The sequence below is a fragment of the Lynx canadensis genome, chromosome C1, assembly GCF_007474595.2.
Source record: "Lynx canadensis isolate LIC74 chromosome C1, mLynCan4.pri.v2, whole genome shotgun sequence".
Taxonomy (NCBI): domain Eukaryota; kingdom Metazoa; phylum Chordata; class Mammalia; order Carnivora; family Felidae; genus Lynx; species Lynx canadensis.
Window position 1 is genome coordinate 178,254,784 of NC_044310.1, and position 27,258 is coordinate 178,282,041.

Consider the following 27,258-nt stretch of genomic DNA (forward strand, 5'->3'; position numbering starts at 1 on the left):
GAACCCATCTGCTCTAAGAAAAGAAAGCGTTTCAGGCACAACAATGGATCTTACGCAAACTGTCTCTACGGTTTAAAAATCCTTGGGATAATAAATAATCTGTCTTGGCCTTAGGGATGATTCACTGCTGATCCCTTTGCTTATCTTACGTAATTACTAAAGAAAGAAAAATCTCCTATGTCGCTGAAAAAGAATAATGTAGATCCCCATTTACCACTAAGAAAGTAGTGCCGAGAGAGAGTACGTGAGAACAGCTAGGTGCAATAAGATCCTGGATACTTGAATATACAGAACAAATATAGAGATGCATATATATCTCTTATATTTTTTCCTAGAAGGATATGTAGGAAAACCGTAGACCGTGGTTAGCAGCGGAGTATGATGTTGGAAGAAGTGGGAAAGGGCTAGCTTCAATTTCCATGTAATATGGACCTTTTCACATCATTTGAATTTCCTCCCCATGTTTCATTATGTGGTAGGCAAAACCCTAAGAGAGATCCAAGATTTCCCACTTTCCTGGAATACATGCGATCTGCAGATCTGTGAGTGTGATGGTTTTCACCCTTGTGATTTTATTTATGTTATATGATGTAACTTACTTTAAGAGAGATTATCCAGGTGTTCCTGATCTAATCACAGGAGCCCTTTGAAGGCAGAGAGTTTTCTTTGGCTGGAGGAAGAAGAGAGAGAGGGAGAAGGAGAGGGGGACGGAGGAGAAGGAGGGGGAGGAGGTGGAGGAGAAGTGGAAGGAGAGAGGGAGAAGAACAAAAGGATGAAGTCAGAGATTCAAAGGACATGAAGGACTGAATGTGCCATTGCTGGCTGGAAGATGGGGGACTACATGGTAAGGGAAGTGGCCTCTAGGAGCTGAGAGCAGTCCCTGATTGATAGCCAGCAGATTTTCCCCAGAACCTCCAGACAGGGACTCAGTCCAGCTGATACCTTGATTTTAGCCTTGGGTACACTAAGCATAGAACTCAGCCATACAGTGCTGGGTTTCTAACCTGCGGGACCGTGAGCTAATGAATGGGTGCTGTTAAATGCTGCTAAGTTTGTGGTCATTTATTACATGGTGACAAAAACCTGTTAGTTTTCTGTAATATTTTTAAGAAAATGAACCGTTACCTCAGAGGTTATCTGGCCCCTAGGCTTGTGGGCCATTTTTTCCCTGCTTAATTATATTTTTAATTAAGTAAAGAAACTTAATAAATGCTCTTAAAAACCCCAACCCTTATTGTAAGGATAACATGTGCTTCTGAAGTTGCACGTTAAGTTACTGTACCTAAGTCAAAACTTCTCATTGATTTTCATCGTATTTTTTATTTATTCATCCCTGCTTCATCCTAGAAAAGATATTATGTAACATTATACATTAGTAATGTGTTTTCAGGAGGAAAAATTCCCTAAATTAAACAAACAAAACCAAAACCAAAACCAATTTGGTTTTGGCCAGACAGTGGCTAAGCAAGCAGTTTATTGCGGGGCGCGCTGGGGCAGGAGGGGGAGAGCATGTCTGTTGGGTTTGTTCCCATGTATTTAGTGAGCCCAGGGCCTCTCACAGGGGTTAGCACAGTGTGTGTTCAATATTTACTTGTTAATCAAAACAAATGAATGTGCTTGCTGTCAATGTTGCATTTTAAAGACTATAGATTTTCTTCCACTCAGTTTCCCCTCTACCATTTTGTTTTGTACTTAGAGCAGAGAAATTCCCATTCCCGTGTATTCTTTCAGTCCATACCATTCACAGTTTAGCTTCCTTCCATCTCTATCCTGGACATTTATGATACGTTAGCCAGCCAAGCTACCGTATCTCCATTTGCTATCTTGAGTGACCAATTCTCAAATAACAATTTCTTTAAGGCTGAAGATTTATTTTTCTCTCCAATTATTTGTTCCCTCTTGCTTTGCTACTGTGAGTTCAAATTCTTTATCTCAGTGCTTTCCCCTTTCTCAATAGAAAGTTTCTAAATGACAAAGACTCTTCTCTTATTCTTTTCTCTTATCCACGGACCCAGCACGTGGCCTGGCATATATAGATGCCCAATAAATGCATTATGTTAATAAAACAAGATGATTATTTTTTCCCCAAATTTTCATTTAAATTCTAATTAGCTAACATAAGGTGCAATATTGCCTTTCAGGAGTAGAATTCAGTGGTTCATTACTTATATGCAACACCCAGTGCTCATCATTACAAGTGCCCTCCTTAGTACCCATCACCCATCTAGCCCATCCCCCACCCAGTTTCCTCCATCAACTCTCAGTTTGTTCTCTATCTTTAAGAGTCTCGTATGGTTTGTTTCCTTCTCTCTTTTTGTTTTCCTTCTCCCATATGTTCATCTATTTTGTTTCTTAAATTCCACACATGAGTGAAATCATACGGTATTTATCTTCCTCAGACTGACTTATTTTGCTTAGCATAATACACTCTATTATATATATATATTGTATATGTGTATATACATATTGTATATGTATATGTGTATATATACACATTATATGTGTATATATGTGTGTGTGTTGTGTGTGATGTGTATATATATATACACACACACCATATCTTCTTTATCCTTTCATTAGTCGATGGACATTTGGGCTTTTTCCATAGTTTGGCTATTGTTGATAGTGCTGCTACAAACATTAGGGTAAATGTACCCCTTCAAATCTGTATGTTTGTATCCTTTGGGTAAAGACCTAGTAGCTCAATTGCTGGGTTGTAGGCTGGTTCTACTTTAACTTTTTGAGGAACCTCCATACTGGTTTCCAGAATGGCTGCAGCAGTTTGTATTCCAACCAAGAGTACAAGAGGGTTCCCCTTTCTCCACGCTCTCACCAACACCTGTTGTTTCTTGTGTTGTTAATTTTAGTCATTCTAACAAGTGTGAGGCAGTATCTCATTGTGGTTTTGATTTGTGTTTCCCTGATGATGAGTGATATTGAGCATTTTTACATATTAGCCACCTGGATGTCTTCTTTGAAAAGTATTCAGGTCTTCTGCCCATTTCTTCACTTGATATTTTTGTTTTTTGGATGTTGAGTTTGATGAGTTCTTTATTGATTTTGGGTACTAAACTTTTATCAGATACAGCATTTACAAATATCTTCTATTCCATAGGCAGCCATTTAGTTTTGTTTATTGTTTCCTTTGCTTTTATCTTGATAAAGTCCCAATAGTTCATGTTTGCTTTTTGTTTCCCTGCCTCCAGAGATGTGTCTAGTAAGAAGTTGCTATGGCTATGGTCAAAGTTGTTGCCTATGTTCTCCTCTAGGATTTTGTTGGTTTCCTGTTGGTTTAGGTCTTTCATCCGTTTTGAGTTTATTCTTGTTTATGGTGTCAGAAACTGGTCCAGTTTCATTCTTCTGCATGTCGCTGTCCAGTTTTCCCAACACCATTTGTTGAAGAGACTGTCTTTTTTCCATTGGGTATTCTTTCCTGCTTTGTCGAAGATTAGTTGACCACATAGCTGTGGGTCCATTTCTGAGTTCTCTGTTCTGTTCCATTGATCTATATGTCTGTTTCTGTGCCAATACCATCCTGTCTTGGTGATTACAGCTTTGTAGTATAGCTTGAAGTCTGGAATTGTGACGCCTTCATTTTCAAGATTGCTTTGGATACTTGGGGTCTTTTGTGGTTCCATACAAATTTTAGGATTTTTTTTTCTAGTTCTGGGAAAAATGCTGGTGGTATTTTGATAGGGATTGCATTAAATATGTAGATTGCTTTGGGTAGTATAGACACTTTAACAATGTTTGTTCTTCCAATCCAGGAGAATGGAATATTTTTCCATTTTTTTGTGTGTCCTCTTCAATTTCCTTCATAAGTTTTCTATAGTTTTCAGAGTACAGATATTTTACCCCTTTGGTTAGGTTTATTCCTAGGTATCTTATAGTTTTTGATGCAATTGTCAATGGGATCAATTCCTTGATTTCTTTTTCTACTGCTTCATTATTGATGTATAGAAATGCAACAGATTTCTGTATGTTGATTTTATATAATTAGTTTTAAATGTTTCTTTTAGAAAAAAAAAAAAAACAACCTCCCTGTGGTTATTGGATAATTCAGATCTAACGGTTTTTATTAAATTTCTGAAAATATAGCTACCTGGTAGCTGGGAAGGATCTTTTGATGTCTGACAATAAAAAGAGTGATGGTAGGAAAAAGGAGAACTGTAGATCATAGTGAAATTACACCCAATATACAGCAGTCTCCCTTTCTCTGGTTAATTTCAGGGGCAACCCCATAAACTAAGATATTGCTCTCCTCCATCCATCCTGGAAGGGGGCTTTTTTATGTAGCAATTTGAAATTATTGCTTTAAAGTCCTTAGGAAATTTTATTTTTCAAATAAGGGCACACTCACCAGAATACACTGTTTTTCTCTGCATGTCACTGAGGTTTCGGAGATAATTAGCATGCAGTGGACCTCAGGGAACACAGCTAATGCCTCTGCTTTCTTAGAGCTTCAAGTGGTTACAAGCAGGTTTCTCCTTAACAAAGGATGTCTTGCCCCTTGTGCTAAATCTGTTCCAGTTTTTACCCCCAACCCTGAGCTCTGAAGGCTGAGTTTAGAATCCAAAAAGATTGAGCCCTGTTTTTTTTTCCCCTTTGGTACCTCATTACTGGCAACAAAGAGTTGAAGAATCGGGGTGTGGGCTGTCAATTTTGCCATGATGTTTGGCATTGCAGGGTGCAGACTTGCCTTTTGTCATCTCCAGAAACTTCAGGTTATTGACAGGAGTAGGTATTCTTTAAATGGAACTTAGAAATGGGATACTCATATCCTATGCTTAGTTTACCAAAAATACGAAACCCGTTAGACACCCAAGTGCTCTGCAGATAGCCCACAGGTAGCGAGCAACTCGGAGAACAAGAAGCGGTGGTTTCCCATTAGAGAACGTATAGCCATCTTTCAGTGTGATTGGCGACTGTCTCCTTGTTACATTACGCAGCATCGGGGCAATCTTTCCACACACTCACTAGGAAGCCAGAAAACACTGCTTACATGTTCTGGCGAGGCGATTTTTGTGTTTTGTATTTCCCTAAGAAGGTTTTCTTCTCGAGGCAAATCCAATCCAGTTACTACTAGCTTTCTATTCTGTGTGTGCCTCAGGACAGGGACAGGAGTCGGGCACATAGAGTGCCTCTCTATGGGGCAGGAGTCAGAAACTGATGGTCTGTGTCCACACTGCATCCAGGCAGCGGACAGTCGTGACTGGCTCACACGATACTTAAAATGATTTGAGCTAGTTGCCAACAGTGAAAAGCCAGCAGGTTTTCATGATAAAAGGATAGCAGAATTTGGGCCTTTCTTGACTGCCTCTGGACATACGACGATAAGGGTGCCCCATCATGCCCACAGGTGACAAGTTTGCCTCAACTGGTGCCACCACCTCGAACCACTTTACTCATGTGTGAGCCCCACGGGCATTTGAGTTTGTGCCCACTTTCAAAGCCTTTGGAAGAAGCTGCTGCCTGCAGCATACATCTTGGTGACTGAGAGCTGGCCTGGGGGGTTTTTCCTTGATTGCCCGCAGAAATGGAGATGCCAACATTTGTGTGGCCTAGCTCCTGTTTTCCTCAAGAAGATGATTTTGTAGGCGTTATATTCAGAGGCTAGGTTTCTATGTCCTCAAGATTCACCCTATTTCTTGAACCTCCACACTCCCCCAACGCCCCATGCTGATCGGATATTTGCTCATTTCTTCAGCCTATGAGAGGATGTGTCCAGGCAGGGACGATGCTAGCAATTTCTCTAGAAGGGCACAGGGATATGACTGCTTTTACTTAAAGATTTTGAGGCAGACTTGTTGTGTCGTCTTTGAATAAGCTGATTCCAGTACCTATCTTTGTTGACAGCTTGCCCTTATTAAACCATGCCCAAAGTGAGCCCTGCAGCTACTGACAATGGTCGATACCAAGGAGCTTAGGAGCCCCTCTGTGGCCTCAGCAGACCTGAATAATAGTCTCTCCACGGCTCCCCGGGAACCGGGAGCTGTTTTTTTCCTTAGCCTCGGAATGACAATCACCAAAATCATTTATAAAGTGCAGCTGTACCTGATGCCGTATAAGGGACGATAAATGAAGTTAATACTATACCATCTGAGAGCTTGTAAAGTGATTCATAATTAAGCACAGTTGGGTGATATCGTTAGGCATCTGTCTTGGCAGCAGCATAGATTTCAGACTGGGGTGAAGCACCGATTCTGACATTCAGAAGTTACATAAACTTGCACAAGTCTTTTAATTTTGTGAACTTCAAAGGAAAAATAAATTCTAACACAAGTGAGAACTTAGGGCTGTAACGGACTCTGGAGATCCCCCCTCCCTCCATCTTACTCGTTGGAGTAAATTAAATTGAAGAGTTTCAGCTGCAAAAAAAAAAAAAACCAAAAAAAAAAAAAAAAAACGGTACCATCCTAATAAGATTTGTGTGATTAAATGAGAGGGTACTTGTGTTCAGCATGTGGTCGGGGCACAGCACTGCTGACCCCACAAGTACCTAGCCTGGCATTAAAGTGAGCTGGTAGAAATGTTGGCTTCCTCTCCCTGATGCTTGTGCCTTACTGCTTTGGACACTAAGAGTTGCAACAAATAGTTGCATTGCCCAGTACGTATTTAATGAATCAACCTTATGGTGCAAAGTCTTGACAGGGATGACTGTCAAGTTGTTTTGCTAAAAGTGTGGCTTCTTAATTGGGGCGGTTTGTGTGAAGAATTAAAAATAATTGTAGTTTCGAATACTGCAGGATGATGCGGTGGTCAAAACAAAAATAAGAAGGATGCATCTTAAGGATGTAATAATGTAATAATGTAAGTTACTGCCTGTTCTCTTTAGGAATGAGTTCCTGGCTGCACAAGTCTTTATCTGGATGCCCAGATCGGGCAGAATACAAAGGTCACAATGCCAGTGTCTTCGGAAACTTGCTCTGCAGTGTCACAGCCTTGGTTTTTAGAAAAAGATTCGTGGTTGCTATGGAGCTGTTAATAATGATTGCTACCTGTACCTCGATCCCTCAGACTCCCAGTCTCCAACATAAAATCACTTAGACCTGGGCTGTAGGGCAGTAAACAAACTTTCAAGCAAGAATTAACTGGGCTTGGGCATTCGTGTCTTAATGCAGGAAATGACTTTCACTGTGACCTTTACTTACACTAGGAGCTTGGCTATATGGAAGGAGCCCCTAGTCTCTTGATAGTGGACTCAAACGCACGAGCAGTGCCAAAACCAGGAGAATTTTGGGTTATCACACAATGCATGTGAAAAGTTTTTATTTTGTGCACAACTGGCCTCAGTGTGGGTCTTCTCACGTATAAGGTGAAATCCAGCCATATACTAGATGCCTAAGTGGAAAGAGGAAAATCTTCCTGCTGGAATATATATGTCTGTATATTTTAAAAATAAAATCTTGTAGTAAAGTGACATCTTTGCTATATCTCTGTGAGATTTGTGATCCATGTAATAGATGCTTCTTACTCCTGAATTATATTTCTGAGATATGGATCTCAGTGCTTATTAATGCATAACCAATCTTTGGGGGAAAACTAATCCAGTTCTTGAGCTCCAGGCACATAAAGTTAGGGATGGGTTATTGGGTGGGTGGAAAGAAGACATATCGAATTTGGGGACTTTTTAGCCTCACCGGTATGCAAATAATTCAACAATAATTCAGAATAAATAGCTTCCATTTCCTCAACTGCTGCTTTCTCTAATCCCTATAGTATGTGTTTTCCAACAATGATCTGGCCTCATTCACGGCTTAATTGCTTAGAATCGTAATGCTTTGAATTTGGAACACAGAATCAACGTTTGTCAGTAAAATCTAAAAAGATTTAAGGGTAGCTTTTCACTGACATGCAGATAGTTTATAGGAACAAACGGCAGCAGCATTTTTGGAAAGGAAATGTAAACATCACATTAGCCCTGGATCCCCCAACTCTGACCGCAAGAAGTGACAGTAACTTCATAAAGGTTAAACAGGCACGCTTAGGTCCCGGAGTGAAATGAAGTCTTCTACCCAGCCCACGGTTCTGCCAAAGACAAAGGTTTATCTGTGTGAATAAACTGAATGCACAGTTCAACACAGTCATGTTTGCAGGGCTACTTAAGGTATTATAAGATCTGGTACCAAACAATAAAAATGCAGATGGAACTATCAAATTTATCAAGCTGCTGCAATAAATTCAGATGCTCTCCAGAGCTGGCAAGGTGATGTCAAGAAAGTTAAACTTGAAGAACGAGACCTGGATTTCTAAATGAGATCAGGGGGAAAAGAAAGCAGAGTTAATAGGGGACATCAAGACCGAGACAATCGACATCACAGCTACGTTTGGAGGAGAATCTACAAATCAATTCTTTCTGCTTGTTCTAAAATTGCTCTGCCGAAAAAACTGACATCGTTACACACTTTTCATGCTTTGGTTTATTTAGTCTTCTTTAACACAGCCATCGTTAGTTCAACAATCTAATGTTTGAGGTACATTACGGCAAGTAGGGACACAGCTGTATAGGTTAGGCTATCAATACCTTGAGCCTGTTTTTCCTTTTAGGAAACAAAGCATTGTTTGTTAATACCGTCTTGGGTTACTTATATTTGTCAGGTTACTTATAGTGAGTGGTACACACTAAAGGTAGGGAATTTGCTCCCCGGCACGATTGCCTCTACACTATAATTTAGTTGTGTTCTCAAAACATTAGCATTCTGTAATCAAAAATAGAGAAAGCAGTGTTTTAGTATAACGTTAGACCGGAGTAAAAATTATCCTGGCCGAATAAGGGTGCACATATACATAAACACTAGCATGCTTTTGGAAGAATCCTATTAATACTCTGTGAAATTAATATATAAATAAAATATGACCTAGAATGAAATTACCATCATCTACAAAAGGAAAAACAATCCTTCCCTTCTCAAACCTGTTGCTTTTAACATCTTACACACCTACATTACATCATTTGGAGTGTAAAGGTCATTTTAAATTTGGAAAGCATGAAAGAGTCGTCTGATCGAACTTCCTACAAAAGCCAGTACATATTAATTTCAGAGATTTACGTTGGTTCCGGTGTTAAAGACACGGCATCCTTTTAAAGCTCCTTGGTGAAAGATCTGTAATGTCTTTTATTTATTAAGCAAAATGCAGCTTTAACACAGTAAACTATATTTTTATATTATTTGAAAATATTAGAAGATAAAAATATTGTGAAGATATAACATGTTGTTCAAGGATATACGAAACTCTTTAGAATTGTTATTTAAAGAAAAGAATACTTGAGTTAATACAGTAAATATTTTACTTCTAAGCACATGGCTTTTCTAGGCCTTCATTCTCTTTGGCATTCCTTCTTTCCCGTTTCTCTTATTTTCCAACTTCTCCCTCTTAGTTGTCTTTTTCTGATAGTCCTGACTTTCCTAGATCTTACCTGATTAGCTGAATATTACAGTCTTTCAGTGTTTTCTTCATTTGAAGTTAAAACATTGGTTTCTATTAAGTGAATAAGCGACCAGACTGTCTCTTCTACCTTTTTTAAAAAGCATGTGTTTTTTCTTATAATATAAAGTAGGTATGTCCTTAGCTTAAATACATATGTATATTATTTAAAAAAAAAAAGTTTTTTTTCAACGTTTATTTATTTTTTGGGGGACAGAGAGAGACAGAGCATGAACGGGGGAGGGGCAGAGAGAGAGGGAGACACAGAACCGGAAACAGGCTCCAGGCTCTGAGCCATCAGCCCACAGCCTGACGCGGGGCTCGAACTCACGGACCGCGAGATCGTGACCTGGCTGAAGTCGGACGCTTAACCGACTGCGCCACCCTGGCGCCCCTACATATGTATATTATATATCACACACTTGAAATACAATAATTAGCTTCACAGAGTTCAGTGGAAATTCAATATAGCGCTGGTACACTATTCGGCAAGCCTATGGAATGACAAGAAATGAATCCCATCTCATGACTAGTATCTCAAGTAGCCTCTGGTTTTTCTAACTAAGCCAAATTGGTCAGCGTTTTGCAGCTGCCCCTTCTCTTCTTCCATGCAATCTTGGAGAAATTCTACAAAAACAGAACCGAAGAACAAGTTGGAAGCGACGCTCCTGACAGGTCGCCTTCACAGTAGATCTTGGTCCATCTGTGCGCTGCTCCTGTGGAGTGGGTGAGGGCTGCTTGGACAACAACACGGTAGTGAGTGGGTAGTGCGGACACGTGCAGGGCTTTGTTTCCAGACTCTGGTTACCCGCCGGAACGGAAGCACAGGCTGGGCCCGGCAGGCTGCGCGTTTAGGCGGTCTGGTCCACCTGGAGCACGGCAGGCTGGCCCGGGCTTGCATCCGACTGCTCTGCATCCTCAGAGGTCAGCAGGTAGCCTCCCTCGTAGCGAACCTTCTGCGCTTGTTCCAGGGCCACCGACTCCTCCTCTTCATCTTCCACAATTGTCAAGTCGATGTTGCTATCCCTGCCCGAGTTACTCCCTCTGGAGGCCTCCCTCTCTGCATCCTCCTCCTTGCTCTTGCCTTCCACCAGGGCACCGGTGAGGGATGCTTCAGAAAGACCCTCTGCAAACGAGCTCTCCTCGTGGTCATCTGGCATCTGCTCGCTGCTAGGCGTGTCTTCTGACTTGGTCTCGTTTTCTGCAGGGCCTTCTCCCTCTCGGACTTTCTTCCGACCAAAAGTGAGGGGAGAAACCTTGAAGGGGGAGCTTTTCCCTGAGGATATTTTCTGGTGATTGGAAGTGAGAGATTTCTTAATCTTCTCTCTCCTCTCTACAGACACGATCTTTGTCCCCAGCTTGTTCATTTTTTTCTCGATGTTCTGGCGAGAAAACGCTTTCTTGAGGCTATCTACTTTCCGGAGGCTGGATCTTTTTATTTTCTCTGCCCTGCTTTCTTCCATCTTTTCCTCTGCACTGTCTTCCAGGGTCTCCTCATCGTGGGGCAATTCATCATCTGATGAGAGGTCCACTGTGTGCAAGGTTTCCTCCAGGGACTTGTTTTCATCAGCAAGCTCCTCCTTCTCTTCCGCTGGGCTGGAAACTGGCTCTTTCACAAACACACTGGCAGGGATCTCATTTTCTTCCTGAAAAGATGGACAATGTAGATAGATTTCATGTTAATAACAGATGTTACAAACGGTCCTGAGCTGCTGTCATTTGCAGTGTGTATCTTTCTGGCACATGGGGATGACAGAAACCACACGTTTGTGGCTTCAGTTTTCTAGAATATGAAGAGTGAATTCTAAACTGGTCAAGTCATTCCCCCGAGGCTGGATAAGGGCAGGGGATGTTTATTGGGAATATTATGAGGGCAGATGACAAGGGCTCTATCAGTGACGGGCAGGGGAGGAAGTGGGTTGTGGCTCTGACAGACCAGGAAGTTGCCTAGATAAAGGAGCTAAAGTAAGTTACTGTGAACCCAAGAGGCCTCTGTCTCCCATCTTCCTTCAAGGTCAGGTGGCTCTGCTCCTGCCAAAATCCCACTGGAGGTGGAGTTAGAAGATAAAAGATGGGGGCAAGGGAGAGAACTGGGAAGTCCTCAAGAGTCAGACACCATGTAAAGCCTTGATCAGGTTTCCTCCCCCGCTAGGAATCAGAAGGAAAAGTGTGGTCAACCTTGGTATCTATTCAGAAGTGCACACTAATTTTTCTGATGACATGATTTTAGAGTAAGAGAAGACAGGGCCAGCCTCACTGGGGGCCCACCCATGAAGCCCTGCGGTTCAGGATATCCTATGTGGGCATTAATAAGGACAGGACGCATACCATGGCCATTCTTAGAGGAGCGAGGGAGGTCTCTGAAGCAGCTTATCAAGGCTCTCTTGTTAAACAGGGCTTCCTTGGACAAGAATACTTAGATCCCCCACCTAGAGCTAAGAGTGAGGACTGAAGCTCAGGAATCTGTCCCTTTCCCTGCACTATTCCCAGCATACCTCTTCCCTCAATTTGTGGACACAGAGGCAAAGGTCTGACCCTCTCTGTGTCTCAGGGAGCAGAGTCTGAGAACTTGCCTCCAGAGTTCAAGGGCAATGGTGTTCCACTTCTTCTAAGCGGGTGGATTTGCTTTCAGGTGGCTTGGGTCACACAGCACAGGAATCCCTTTCTTTTTAATTTTAATTTTTAATTTTTTTTACTGTGTATTTATTTTTGAGAGAGAGAAAGAGAGAGAGAATGTGAGCAGGGGAGGGGCAGAGACAGAGGGAGACACAGAATCCGAAGCCGGCTCCAGACTCTGAGCTGTCAGAACAGAGCCCCACGCAGGGCTCGAACTCATGAGCTGTGAGATCGTGACCTGAGCCAAAGTTGGACACTTAACTGACTGAGCCACCCAGGGGCCCAAGGAATCCCTTTCTTTTTTAAAATTTTTCTTTGAATATTGGAAAATGAGAGCTGGCCAGCAAGGTGTCTTCACATTTTCATCGAAAGAACCAGCACAGTGGAAAGAACGTGTAACAGAAGCCTGAGTCTCAGTCTTTACTGTACTGTGAGTGCCTGTGTGGCTTTCAGCAAATTATTTGATCTCCTTGGGTCTCAGTTTCTCCCAAATATGAACAAGAGGACTTGACCTCGATTAGCAACTTTCAAACCGCACTCCCAGGGACACTCGGGATTCTGTAGGAATGCCAAGGTGGGCCAGGCTTCAGAGCCCCACTTCCTCCTTAGCTTCAACCTTACCAGATTATACAGTGGACTGCCCAGTAAATTCCCAGTTTGAAACATAACTGGATTTTGTGCATTTACAAGTCTATCTGGGATCTAGATTTCAGGTGAGGTTCATGTCAACAGTAAGAATTTCCCTTCTTTTAATTGATCGAAAAGTCAATGACATTGGGGTTAGGGTCAAACACATATTCTAAGAGTGTACCTGCATATTTTTTAACTTTTTGCCTACAGAAACTAAATGAACAAAGTTTTGATACAGAGAAACCTAGAAGTCCCTCTCCTTATTAACCACTGAACGGAATAGTTACGCTATTCTGGAAAAAATACAGCCCCGTGTCTCCCTCTTTTGCACATACACTCATACCACAGTCCATTCCATAAATTGGTTAGAAACAAAGGATAAAATCTTGGATAGAGGTAAATAGAAAATCTGGTTATATAGAACCTTTGTTAGAGTAAAGAAATCACGGATTCTGTTTCCCAAAGCCCTCTCCACAACCACCCATTTTTAATGTCATAAAGATGGTCAGGAACATAGTACGACGGACCAAGTAAAAAAAATCGGAAAGAAACATGGCATTCCCACGAGTCATTTATGACCTCGACTTTTCCAGAGAGCAACTTTCCCATGTTTCAAGTCTCAACTTGCCTCTATCTTGCTGGCACTCCCCATGTACTCCCCATGAGGGTGGTAATTTGGGTCTCTTGTTCACTGTTGTGCCCCCGTCACAATAGTTCCTGGCAGCTCAACAGCTATTTATTGAATGAACACATGGTGGATAAGGTGGCTTTCTAAGAAAGCCTTGAGAGAGTGGCCGGAATAGAAATTGCCCCTCCGCTGGGTAGGCCTGAGGACTACAAAAGAACGGGTTTCGCTCTTCTAAGGAAGTTCGGTGACTGCCGCTGCCACTGGGAAATGAGAACCGAGGCCTAAGGGACGCTGCGGTTTCCGTTTCTAAGGAAGGAGGTTATTCTCAGTGGATGAGCATTACTGACAGGGAGGCCGACTACAGCAACAGCTAAGGCCCTGATGCTTGGTCCAGAAGCAAAATTACTCCTGGGGTTTGACAAAAGGCTTGGGAGGGTTTGACAGGAGCCGCCTGCAGGAAAGGAAGACACTAAGAACTCAGTGAAAAGTTAAGTCCTCAGTGAAGGAAGCAGAAATTCAGGGGAAACTACAAAAATAAGCCTTGGTTCCCAGAGAAGAGGTACAACTCGTATGCCTTAATCTCTCCGGGTAATCAGAGGAATACCCTGCTAACGTCCCTTTCTTCAACCTTAACAAAAAGGTAGACATATTGACCGTGCTTCCAAAAGAATTCAGCAATCCTGCGTTTTTTTTTTTCTTAAATGTAAATTCTGTTATTACAAAAGCACAGCTACTGTTGAGCGGGAGACTCCTGTCCCTCTCTCTCGGCACATGTCCGTCAAGGACAGGTTTGAGGAGAGCGCGCTGTCAGGGGAGGCAGCGGCCTTGTGTGGTAGATGCCACACGCGTGAGGGCAGCTGAGGGACGGTGGGAAACCACCGAACTCTTCTATCCAACGCCTGGGACGTTTACACGAGGGCTCTCAACGCCGGCTATGAAAATAAACCCAGTGGGAACAGACACAATCCAGACAAGCTGGCTGTGTCTTTACAAAAGTGGGAACGGGTGAGATATCTCTTTTTTTGGCTAACTGCTTTATGCTTCTGCTGTCATTTTAATTGCTCGAGCAGTTCGTTGTGTTCTGTCTACTGGATAGCGTCTATTTTGTGGCTGCTCATGGCATCCAGTCTGAGGGCAAGCCCCTTCCTGTCACACAGGAATGGTGGATGTCCAAGCACACGGAGGCCTTACCTTTCCTCTCTGTTTTTTTTTTTTTTTTTAGAAGCAACAAAATACTGACACCCCTCAAAAATCTCTATTTTTGTTTCAACTGAACGTACGGGTCGTGTCGGGCTACAACGTAAGCGCTTTGCTGGCGGATATTCAACTGGCATGTCATGGCGGTACGTCCTCTATACCAACACGGTCCACAGGCACCCAATCTGACCTGTGCACGTGCCCTGCTCAGTCCTCTCACACAGGTCTCATGGAAACACTTGAGACTTCACCTGTCTACGCGGAAAGGGACACTTCCGCCCGCTTCAGCCTCCTGTCATAATGGTTCTGATCTGCTTTCTCTTACAGATTCCAATCTTGACAGCTCTTTCAAGGGGGAGGATCAACTCCACGTCCTCCATTCTATCACCGCTTACCTGGGCTAGTGACTCATAGATCTGCTTAGGGCCTGTGACTCCCTAACAGGGCACCAAGAATCCCTCGTGGGCTGGCGCTGACTTCTGGGGCCCTTCTACCCGGCAGAGGCCCCCCAGAAGCAGCTGACAGTTTGCTCTACAGATTTATTTTCCAAAAGGTACTCGGCTGCCACTGACACAGCTGCTCTGGGTTCTGACCTTTCACAAGAACCCTTAGGAGTTTTTCAAAGGAAGGGAGAATTAAACGGCACACTTCAAACCTATATGAATGATGTGCTTGCAGCACTAAAGAGAAAAGGAAGGAAAGAACTCTCCAGAAGTGGCATTTTTCCTTACACTTCAGCTTGTTTGCTATTTCTATTGATTCTCGTGAACTGGCTGTCCCAGTCGCGCATGTAGATACCAACACAGAGAAGCCTGTCAACACGCTGAGCACTTCTTGTGTTGGAGTTCGCGGAAGCAAATCTTTGCACATATATAGATGCATACTCTTTAAAGGAGATTCTATGACTCGCATTAGAAAAGGAAGCCGACCGTAAAAGCTTGACTAAGGGGAGAGAAGCCAGCAGTGTGTTCTTGGGTCACAGACTTATCATCCCTGTTGTTAGACGAAAAGAGCGAAGCCTGTCATAGACCCAGAGGGATGTGGTGGCATCCTGGAGGGATATGAGGACCATAAATTTGTGTCCACGGGATGCCTTATCCAATAATCTCTAAATACTAGTTATTAAAATGGAACTACGCCCACCTGACATTCTGATTTATAGGTCTCTTTTACACATTGATGGTTTTCTCCAATTTGTGTTTCTGAGGTATAGATTGCCAAGTGGATAAAGCCATTGATTAGAACTGCACCCCTAAGGCAGCTGTCGGTAGAATCAGCAAGTCATAAGAATAAAATGCATTAGTTATAATCCCTGAGCAGTCTTTCACATTGTGGAGGATTTAAAAGTTTCATTATTTTTCAGTGTTATCAAGGGTTCAATTCTTTTTTAAGATCACACCGGTTAGGTATTCTTTGCTACCCACAAAAAAAGAAAAAAAAAGCAAAAAAACACAAAACAAAAACCAAAACAAAACAAATCATTCTGAATTATTTAAAAGCTGACGCAGAAAACCCAGTAAGCATGAACTTTGCCATAGTGGGAATACAGTGTTTGTTTTTACTCATTTTACAGTTCAACTCCATAATTTCTATTATTAATAAAATGAAACCTTGCTAGTCACTTTCTCTGGGCGTCTGTTTCTTTGATATAAAATGAAGTTAAGCTAAATGGTTATTAAGGTACTTTCCAGCTCCAAGATATTTGATTTTGTGACATTAATGTAAACCCCAGGAACAATAACTAAAAAAATTGTAGACGCGATCTCCTAAAGTACTAACACCAAACATGCTTTGTTTCGTACAAGGATTCAAACCACAGGACCTGAGCTGCACCGGACAATGCTTTTCGCTCAATTCCACAGACACAGATGTGCAAAACAGGGGAAGGGGCCACATTTACCTGGAAGGACTGCATCTGACAAACAGTCCAGTTTTTTAACAAATGAGACAAAGCAATGATTCTTTTGAAGAAACGATAATCAGTTATTCACTTAACAGGCCTGAGGCTGCGCTGACATTCAATAAGTGTAAATAATAACAATGAGAGCAAGTATTTGGTCTTAGAAACTAAAAGGGCACGGGATGAGGAGCGCATCAAAACCAATATCCCATTATGGGAACATTAATCAATGGGACATAAACATGGCGAGTTGTCATATTGAGGTGTCTTTGATTTCCTATATTGCCATTTCTTCAACGTCTGTAATAATTTAACAGTTTTCAGAGCAGTGGTTTTGGATAGAGAAAGTACAGTCTTTTAAAAAAAAATCAACTTGAAAATAGTCTGAAGATGTTATACTTTTAGCACTGTTCTAAAATTCTGATCTCATTGAAGGAAGCCAAATGATGAATATTTGAACACATTTATGGGCCTGCTTCTCTACGAATGTATCCACAGCAAATACCCAACCTCTACTCTTTTCACCCAATTTCACAATTTTATGTGGACGAAAGTGTAAGCTGTCCAGGAGGAGTCTCATTTTGTTCCCTGGATTTGAAGCCATTCCCACACCGCTTTTTCGGGATAATCATTACTAGAACCTTAAGGCATAAGTGGGTGCCACACCCTCAGGGCCAGTTAGCTGTGAAATGCTAGGCTCATGAATCAACAGAGAAAATTTCCTTTTAATGGTAAATGCACTGATTTTCTGCGTAAACTCTAGGTTTAGTTAAAGATAGCCATGCTTACGGGCAAAGCATGAGTCTTGTTAGTTTTTAGCATTTGCTTTTTGATCACCAACCCCTTTCAGTCTTATTTCATTTGCACTGGATCCTGTCACAGTATTTTGAGTTCAAACATTGATCTTAGGCTATCCTAAAAACTATATATAAAAAGAAAAGCTGCTAAGTTTAACAAGGATTTTACAATTTGCTTCATCACTCAAAGGAAGGTGACTATTCTCGAGTTTTAGGTGCCAGTGGCTATAATTTGAAGTAACTGCTAAAGGCAGGAGGGGGCTTTAAAGCCACAACGAGCTTGTAAGTTCAGCACGCATTGAAATACATGAATAACACATTTTAAATAGGACAAATTAAGGACAAAAGTTGGAATTAAAAAAAAAATGCGAACGTTGAAGCGTCTAGTAGACAAACCAACCGAGCAACCAACAACCAAAAAGCACCTGCAGATTCTGGAAGACACGACAGGACCTTACAAGCTGGAAACCTCATCTTCTAAACATGACAGTGCTACATCTGCCCAGGTGACAGATTTGCTTTCCTCACTTTCTCGTCTTAAAATTTTTCACATGGGGCGCCCGGGTGGCTCAGTTGGTTCAGCGTCTGACTTCGGCTCAGGTCACGATCTCACGGTTCGTGGGTTCGAGCCCCGCATTTGGGGTCTCTGCTGTCAGCAGAGAGCCTGCTTCAGATCCTCTGTCCCCCTCTCTCTCTCTGTGCCCCTTCCCTATTTGCACTCTCGCTGTCTCTAAAAAATAAATACACATTAAAAACATAAAATTTTCACATCCATTTTTTTGTCTTGAATTAGAAAACCAATGAATTTAGAAGAGGAAAGTCTGGCATAGGATTCAAGGGGATTGAAAACAACAAATGACCTATGGAGTGGCAACTCGTGTATCCTCTGCCTTCTAACTCTCTCACCTACCCGCCCTCAGCCACACAGTAAAGCCTGCCACTAGAAGGGGCTATTTTGGGTAGGCCCTTTGGGCAGAGTCCTTTGCTCTCATGGTGTATCGGGGATATAATATTGATTTCGACATGGTAGTTGCCATACGACGCATGGCAGGGAATGGAAGAGAGTGTGTGTGCGCGTGAGCGGGTATGTAGCTTTTAATGAGCCCCATCTAAAAAGCATAGGCCTGGCTGTTGTCAGAGCTCGAGTAGGGTGGGGTCAGTTTTCACTCAGCAGCCATGTTTCTAAATAAGCTAAAGTATAACCTTCACTGTGTGAATGCATGTCAGATCCACCCAGGAATAGCTTCCATTCCTTGAGTTCTTACACCATGTAACTCACTAACCATTTTAAAGAGGTTATTGCATTTATTCCTCACCCTGTGAGAGATACAAAGGGAAAAGCATCCATGTTTAAGAGCATGGAATCAATTATACGTGAGTTCAAATCCCCCGCCTCACTGCTTGACGTTACTAAATAACTTCAAACAAGATATAGATACCTTCGAATTGCAGCCTCCTCGTCTGTACGTTGAGGGCAAATGAGAGAATGCACAGAAGGATACTTAGAGCATGCAGGGCTTACTAAAAGAGCTCACAAATGTTTTGCTCCTATTCATATCCTCAGTGTACAGATGAGAAAACAGAAGCTTGGAGAAGCTGCAAAATGTGCACGAGATCACATAGTTGGCAAGCGGTGAAACTCGCATTTGAACCAGTGTCTATGTGACAAAATAGATCTTCTCAACCCCTCGACTGGAGCACTCTCCAGCACAAGTTAGTATTCCACCCACTGGCATGACCCCTACCCTGCGAGCCCCTACTTTAAGAGAAAGAACAACTCTCCACGAAGAGACTGCACCCACATTTGTTTTTGCAAAATAACCACCTTACGATGTCTTGAGAGTTGAGATTTCTAATATCCTTCAGGCTACGAAAGGATCTTACATGGCTTAAGAAAGCTCCAGTTCCTTGCCTTTAGGTCCTTGCTTCCTAACCTGCTCTTTAAAAAAAAAAAAAAAAAAAAAAAAAAAAAAAAGGTCCTTGGGGGCGGCTTGTTAAGAGGCGCAGAATGGAGCCTGAATATGTTGCTTTGGATTCTCTTAGCTTCCACCTTGGTCTTGCGCACCCCTGTTTCACCTTTTGCTCACTCTATGGAGAATTCCGACCGCTTCTGGCTGCAATTTCACACCTGTCAATCCAATGTGACAAAAGAGGAGACCGGGGTATGGCTCAACAGCAGCCTGAGTCTTTAGGTTCCCCACCTGTTGTTTTTTTTTAAATGTCAGATTTACAATTCTCTTGAATTTTTACTCACCTATCTCTTCCGTCCCTGCCTCCAACAACTACAGAACATCCGCGGCAAAATGAAACATAAACCGATCCCGACAAATTATGATCTTCCTCTACTAGGTACTTCTTCCTCCCTTAACTAAGGATAGAGGACAAGAGATAATCTCCCTGATTCATACTGGAGGGAGGAAAATTTCCTTTGATGACTCAGATTTAAACATGTCTGCACATGTTTGGTTTTGTTTGGAGATCAGTATTTAATTTAGAAATGCCTTGAGAGCTGAGATTTCTAATATCTTTTAGGCTAATAAAGTAAAGGATCTTATATGGCTTAAGAAAGGCGCAGTCACCGTATCTCTTTTCAGTTCATCTGGTGCATGAAAAGCTATTCCATTTGCATTAAAGGCTAAAAAATGTCTGGGCTGCAAAAGCCTGCAAGGTATAGGAGGACATCAGCTGCCTGAAGCTTTACATCAAGTGCAATTTGGGGAGGACAAAAAAACAGCCAGATGAGTCTTTCCTTTTAAGGAGGGAAAGAGGCTTAGGTTCTAACTTGGCGGAGCAGATTCATTTAGAAAAAAGAAGGCTCCGTCGGCTTAAATTCCAATTTCTAAATCTCCCTTGGGAGATGAAGGCTCTTCTTGTGTGCCTTTCACAATCAAACAGTTGGTTATAGCCTCTCCCCTCCATGGCTTTGAAATCCTCTCCTATTCACATGGTCACAAGGAGACAGCCCTGGGGCAGGCATGGCAATTGCTTCCTGGGCTCTGCGTTGGCTGCGTTCCATTGGGCGGAAGGACTTCCAGCCTGGGGCAGGGCTACCCTTGGATTCACAAATGCCCACCACTTGGCGGAACAACAGCCCCACGCAACCTCCCTGTCCCCAGATACCCTCTTGCTACATTAACTGCATCATTGATGCATTAAAAAAAAATTAAGTGGCCTTTCTATTCTAAGGCAACCATCGGAAAGAGAAAATATTCGAGACTAGCGTTTGCAACTAAAACTGATAACACTGCTTTTATTTTACAGTTGTGGCTTCTCTGAGCAATAAGAAGCATACCTCGTGTATCTGTAAAGAGTTATGCTCTGTATTTTTACTGCATTATTTGCCAGAAAATAACAAAGATTGCTTTGGTGACAAGAATCTTAAAGGGAGAGACTAGTTCAATTCTAATGCAATCAGTCTTCAATACTTGGTTAGCTTCTCAAACATTGGCAGCCTTTAGACAAAGAGAGAAGCAGTCATGAATTTGACTTCTTGATTAAAAAAAAAAAATCAGATGATTATCTCATTTCCACAAAGAGTTAATCAACAGGCACTGAACTAATATGCCCTGTCCAGCTAACAGCTGCAGTCAGAGCCCCAAGTTCATAATGCAAGGAGACGCATGAATTTGACTCGGGTGCACGCACCTGCTCACCGTCCCAACCTGTACGGAGTGCGTCCAGGTGCTCCCTAACAAATGACCCTGGCGTACTAACCTCTGGGGCAACTGCCTTGGGTTTAGGCTGCCGTGACCTGAGAAATTCCCACCCCCGGGTGCGGAGGTCACACTCCTGCTGAAGGCGGATGGGGACAACGCCTGGTGTGTGTGGGATCCCTGACAGGCAGGACAGATGTAGGAGTGGCTGTGAGAGCCAGGCTGACTGAGACCACGAAGGCTGAGGAATCCCAGCTGGGCGGGAGGAGGAGGAGGGGGGCACTGACCTGGAAGATGAGCACTTTGAAATGGTTGCGCCTGAGGAGCTGGGCATGGTTGTTCTCCAGCCGCTTCACCTGCGCGCTCTGCCTGTCCATGCGCTCCTTGACCGCGCGAGTGTGGGCGCTGACCTTGCGGGACTTCTCCAGCAGCTTGCTCACCGTGTTGCTGGTGGAGGCCTGGTATTTGGAGAGCTTGGTGAGGTCGTTCTGGATGCCCTTCACGGAGCCCTCTAGGCTGATCTGCCGCTGCTCCATATTGTGCTGGTTCTCCTGCACGGCATCCAGCATGTTCACCAGCTTGTCCAGGAGCGTGAGCACCGTGACGGCGTTCACCTGCGAGTTGTCCCGGATGGCCTCCTCCGTGCTCCCCAGGTTCAGGCTGGGGCTCGGCGTGGAAGAGGGCGCGAGGCTGGGGCTGGCTGGCTTCTCCTGCCACACGGCAGACCCCGGGTGCTGAAACTTCTCAGCTTGGGCGGCGTCCTCCCCCATGGCTTGACAGGTGGGAACGTTCTTCTCCGGCAAGAAGGACGGCAGCGAGCGGGCAGAAAGAGGCCTGCTGGCTTGAGCTCAGAGCACCGCTCTCCAGGACTGGCAGAGGTTCAGACAGGCAACAACTGGCTACACTGATCAGGGGAACTGCATTCCAGCTGCTCTTAAAAGCCCTACTCCACCCAGTGGGAGGCGAAGGTTACAGAACTGAGAACCACTCAGGGTTCAGAAGCAGGCGCACACTTCCTAACCGCGTTCTCCTCGGCACGGGGCACTTTCCTGCAGGTTTAGCTTTTCTTTCCTCCTCTTCTATCCCTTTATGAAAGAAGTTCAAGGCCATGTTTCAATCATGACTTCATCTAGAGGCGGAGAAAAACATGCTAATTTGGCTCAGCTCCACAGCCTCCAATTGGCTAGAGCCAGTAAACTTTTCTCTGGCTGCTTTGCTACAGATGAAACACTGCTTCGTGTGCGTGTGTGTGTGTGTGTGTGCGCGCGCGCGTGTGTGTTCCTGCATACAAGTTATTGTAACGGAAAGTATTGTTTGCACTTGCCCTAGAAGGACTGGTGGGCTGCAGAAGGAATGGTGTCCAACGGGGAGGGGCCAAGTTTAAAAGGTACTTGCAGACAAGCTTGCACTGTTAATTTTTAATTTTCAGGTGGATGGAAGTAACCCTGATAAGGGCAAGGAAAGTAGCCCAATTCTTATGACTCTTGCGGTTGGGGGTGCAAAATAAGTTGCAAGTGCCTGAACTTAAGGAATATTAAAATATGTCATGCTGTTACGGATGGTTATCATGTAGTAGAAGGTGAATTTTTGAATGACTAGTTTTTTTTTAATTTTTTAACGTTTTTATTTATTTTTGAGACAGAGACAGAGCATGAATGGGGGAGAAGCAGAGAGAGAGGGAGACACAGAATCGGAAGCAGGCTCCAGGCTCTGAGCCATCAGCCCAGAGCCCGACGCGGGGCTCGAACTCACAGACTGTGAGATCGTGACCTGAGCCGAAGTCGGACGCCTAACCGACTGAGCCACCCAGGTGCCCCTTGAATGACTAGTTTTTAAAACACAGAGTTTCTTTGGAGAAGTAAAATTGCAAAAGGAAAAACAAACAAACAAGCCAAAGTATGGTCTCTTTAAGAACCTACCATGCCAATTTGGTTTAGCTAATTCTGGATCTGCACTGAGAGATTTTCTCAAATACCTATCTGTGCAAGTCACTTATTGACACGTGCCCAGAAGTGCAACGTCGGGCAGCTTGAGTTGGAGTTTCTGAAGTGCTTCTAATGTTTGACATTTCCAAATTCCTGTTCAGTCAAGTGGCACACCTGTTCTGAAACATGGCCCTCCTCAGCTGAGCCCTTGGGACGTGGGGCTTATTTCCTAAAACGACTTTACATGCTTGAATTGGTTTTAAATGTATCCAGCCTTTGAAAGTGCTTTCAGCAGGAAGTTTGTAATAGGCCTTCTATGAACAGTTTTGAGAGGAACAAATGCCAGCTCATACTGGGTCAGGGATTGATAATGGAAAAGTGCTGTTCTTTGGTGGCAAAATCTACAGGTCAGCCAATCAATCGGCAGGTCATTTGTCATCACATTTATTGAATTTTTGAGTCCCCGCTATCTGCTTAGTTCTAGGTTTGATGAACTATCCAGGGGACATTAGTAAAGCATTCTCTAAGACTACATCCGCTAGTTAGGGAGATGAAGATATTTACAGAGACCCCAATTTCCTCAGATAATCGGTACCCCAAATCCACTTTTAAAATTGGGACAATAAGAGGCGCCTGCGTGGCTCAGTCGGTTAAGCGTCCGACTTTGGTTCAGGTCAAGATTTCAAGGTCCATGAGTTCGAGCCTCTCATCGGGCTCTGTGATGACAGCTCGGAGCCTGGAGCCTGCTTCCGATTCTGTGTCTCCCTCTCTCTCTGCTCCTCCCCCTCTCACGCTCTGTCCCTCTCTTTCTCGGAAATAAATAAACATTAAAAATTTTTTTTAAAAAGTTGACTTTGAGAAGCATGATTTTCTAACAAAATTATACAGTATCATGATACAATGTCCTTTCCCATTTGACTTCTGTGGACAAATATAAAAAGGGTCATTATTGCAAAAATATTTGAGGGCTTCATCAGTTTTCCGAGAGCCTCTCTTAAATTTTGACATTCAAGACATTCCCTTTTGAAGCACTTATTGTTTCATCATCTGCATGGATTTTTTTTCTTCTTCTTTAAATGTGAACTATTTCCAGCTGCAGATTCTCATTTGTCAGAGGAGTTGTCCATGATTCAGGGGTTTCTTTAACATTACCCTCATCAACTTCGTGATTTCTTACGTATTTTGAAAGATTTTCAGTTTCACATTATAATCACTTTGCCCTGATTTTGCATTGATTTGCATTGATTTTGCACTGCATTGTTAGACATGGTGTCATCAGTTAGATGAGTGGAGACACTAGACACATGAAGTTGAGGTGGGGAGAGGAGAGAGGCTCCTTGTTAGATAGGAAGAAAGGTTTGCGTGTGGGCTTATTTTTTTAAAAGTAATTTTGCATAACACAAGTAACATAACAGTTGTCTATTGCTATGTAACAAACCAGCCTGAAATTCAGTGGCTGAAAACAATTGACTTTTATGTCCTCGTGATTCCATGATTGATGTGGCAGGGCACAGTTAGAATGGGTCATCTGGTTAGACATGCTCGTTCACCTGTAATGGATCCCAGGATGGTCTCAGTCACATGTCTGACTCCTTAGCTGGGTTGACTAGAATGCTGGGATTTCTCTCTCCTCCATCTTTCAGCCTCCAGGGACTTGTCTCTAGTCTCTCTAGTAGGGAAGCCAAACTTGTTTACATGGTGCCTCAGGATTCCCGGGGAGTGGAAGCAAAATCTTCAGGACCTCTTAAGGCTAGGTTGTGGAACTCTTCCCTTGTCATTTCTACCGCATTCTATTGGTCCAAGTAGGTAGGTCACAGACCAAGCTCAGATTCAAGGAGATAGGAAATAGACTCCCCCTCTCTATGAGAGGAGCAGCAGAGGCCCAGGATAAAGGGTAAGCCTCATGGGACAGATTGTTGTAGCCATCTATGGAAACAATCCACCTCAACAAGAATACATTCTTCTTTCAAAATTCTATTATGAGTAAAGCTGAGGGCCCTTTCCATCACCATTTTCATCCCATTCGCTTTCACCTCTTATCAGAAGTAATCATCTTTATGGATTTGGAGTATATCTTTTGGAAATTTATATTTATATGTGATCACAAGTGAATAGTTTTATGTTGTGATGTAATTTGCTTTCTCGTACAACTTTATAAGCAATGGGGACTATGAGGAGTTGTGTAATGGGGACCTGTCCTGTGCAAAATGGCATGGAAGTACATAATGACTTTGACACAAATTCTAAGGGCACCAAAAGTTTGTACAAGGGAAAAAGCAAAGGCAATAAAAGAAAACACTGGTGATAGGTTAGAATTTGAGATAACCCTGAGTAGCCGCACTCACAGTTTAGTTGACCTAAATTAAGTCCTATTTCTGTCTGGGAGAAAATAGTGACATTTAGCAATCAACTCTTGGAAGACATTTTTGAAAAATTAAGTCTACTCATTACATACTAATGTGTTCCTTAGAAATTAGGTAATAATTGGGTAATAAAATGGAGGGGCGCGTGAATGGCTCAGTCAGTTAACCGTCAGACTCTTGATTTCTGCTCAGGTCGTGATCTCATGGTTCCATTGGTGAGATTGAGCCCGTGTTGGGCTCAGCTCTGACAGTGCAGAGCCTGCTTGGGATTCTCTCTCTCCGCCCCTCCCCGATGTGAGTGCACACGCTCTCACTCTCAAAATAAATAAATAAACTTAAAAAAATAGACTTGATACAATGGCATATAGAAGTCTCCTAGAGGTACCTGAACATGTGAAAGGGACCTGTTTAAGAAGAATTGGTGTGACAGTAAATTAGGCAGGTAGACAAATATGGGGTATGAACATTAGGTTTGGTGCTGGAATGGGGTACTGTGAGTCACAACAGGGTATGATTAGGGATCTAAATCCTCCAACTGACTCAGTAAGGTTTGGTTAATCTTTTAGCATAATCTCTGCGCCAGAGGCAGCTCAATGGCCTTCTTGGTTGGCCTTTTCCATTTAAACTCATATGGCCTTTTCCATTTAAACTCTTAAGGCCAAGAATCCTTCATTCTTGGTCTTACTACTGTGACAACCATAAGAGTCCGAGAATGATGATCCCACAGAAAAGAAAGCCCTTCTCCTCAATGGCTAAAGAATCAGAGAAGCTAAGCTGACCACTCCATGTATCTTCTCCTTTGAACTCCATAGTGGTATTCAAAGCCTTTCAAAGGCTGAGTTGCCTCTTGAGCAGGAGGTCGTATGATTCTATTAACATGATGAAAAGAAAGAACCTGATGACATGTTGGTTTTTTTTCTCAAGGAAAGAAGAGGAGAGAAGGAAAAGAAAAGAAAAGGAAGGTGTCTTCTAGGAGGAAGAGGAATATTTTCACCTTTTTATTCTTCTTGATGAAAACTCTTTCTACCACCTACCATATACTTGTGACGTCTCCTTTATGTGGGTAGCTCCTGGCTAAGAAGCCAGGAATTCTCCATTGATCTTTTATATTTATGAATGTCTTTTGAGCAGCTATACTGACAGTCTTTTGTTCTGGACTATATTTTCAAGAATGAAGAGTGAATAACCTTGGAAAACAGAGATAGTAGCAGAGGATGGAGAAGGAGCAGAGGGTAAGATTATTTAATGTCCAGTATAATAAAGCAAGGGGTGGGCAGATTCTTGGGCAAAGGTCAGGCAGATTGTAGCTTTTTTTTTAAAAGTTTATTTATTTTTGAGGGGGGGAGGGTAGGAAGAGACAGTGTGCGAGAGGGGGAGGGGCAGAGAGAGACACACACAGAATCCAAAGCAGGCTCCAGGCTCCGAGTTGTCAGCATAGAGCCCGATGCAGGGCTCAAACTCATGAGCAGTGAGATCATGACCTGAGCTGAAGTTGGATGCTCAACTGACTGAGCCAGCCGGGTGCCCCAGATTGTAGCTTTTTATAAAAGATTGGAGTTTCCTAAAGTTGGGGTTCTTCACATGGGCTACCAATCCATGACATGTGCAGGATCTACCGATGTGCCTCTCTGCATCACCCCCGTGTGACTTGAGGAGGGGAGGGAAAGGGAACTGATGCGAACATGACATTTATTTGCGTCCTGGGCCCTGAATAATAAAGTCTTTGTCTCTGAGCCACGTACCTTCTGCCATGAGACTGTGGCAGGTTAACTTTTTTGTTTGTGAAGGTGAATGATCATTTGACCATATCCGGCTTCCCTCTGCACTGCACCCTGTAGTGGGTGCAGATAAAAGCAAAGGTGTAGTTTGTAGAAGGCCTGCAGGTCCTTTTATCCTTTGCTGAGGCAATAGAGAGGAATTAAACGTTCGCTTTCACTGGAAATATTAATGATGAAAAGCATAATTTTACATAACCCTAATCTCTCCCAACCAAAGTCCCCGTATAACCTATCAGTGATGTCGCTGTGAAATACAGCAACATATAAGGGAATCCTGTATAAATGAGTGATGAAGCCTAAATAATATATAACGTTGACATAAAAGGTAGATTCTACTTCACTCCC

At 43.0% G+C, this 27,258-nt stretch overlaps 1 protein-coding gene and 1 long non-coding RNA gene across 2 annotated transcripts; one reads left to right on the top strand and one right to left on the bottom strand.

The window, feature by feature from the left end:
• Positions 1–8,402: 8,402 nt before the first annotated feature.
• On the bottom strand, positions 8,403–21,933 carry CAVIN2 (caveolae associated protein 2). Its single transcript, XM_030324999.2, has 2 exons — positions 21,135–21,933; positions 8,403–11,072 (listed from the first exon to the last, which is right to left on the bottom strand). The coding sequence occupies exons 1-2, from the start codon at positions 21,615–21,617 to the stop codon at positions 10,278–10,280; spliced, it is 1,278 nt and encodes a 425-aa protein (XP_030180859.1). The 5' UTR covers positions 21,618–21,933; the 3' UTR covers positions 8,403–10,277.
• Positions 13,899–16,123, top strand: LOC115520543. Its single transcript, XR_003970810.1, has 3 exons — positions 13,899–14,305; positions 14,523–14,643; positions 14,825–16,123. It is a non-coding gene; the product is annotated as an uncharacterized LOC115520543 (long non-coding RNA).
• Positions 21,934–27,258: the final 5,325 nt, after the last annotated feature.

Excerpts from the sequence above, each read along its gene's own strand:
- CAVIN2 (XM_030324999.2), bottom strand. The coding sequence starts at position 21,617 with ATGGGGGAGGACGCCGCCCAAGCTGAGAAGTTTCAGCACCCGGGGTCT. Across the intron at positions 11,073-21,134 it reads TCAAAGTGCTCATCTTCCAG|GAAGAAAATGAGATCCCTGC; the intron begins GTCAGTGCCCCC and ends CCATCTTTTCAG.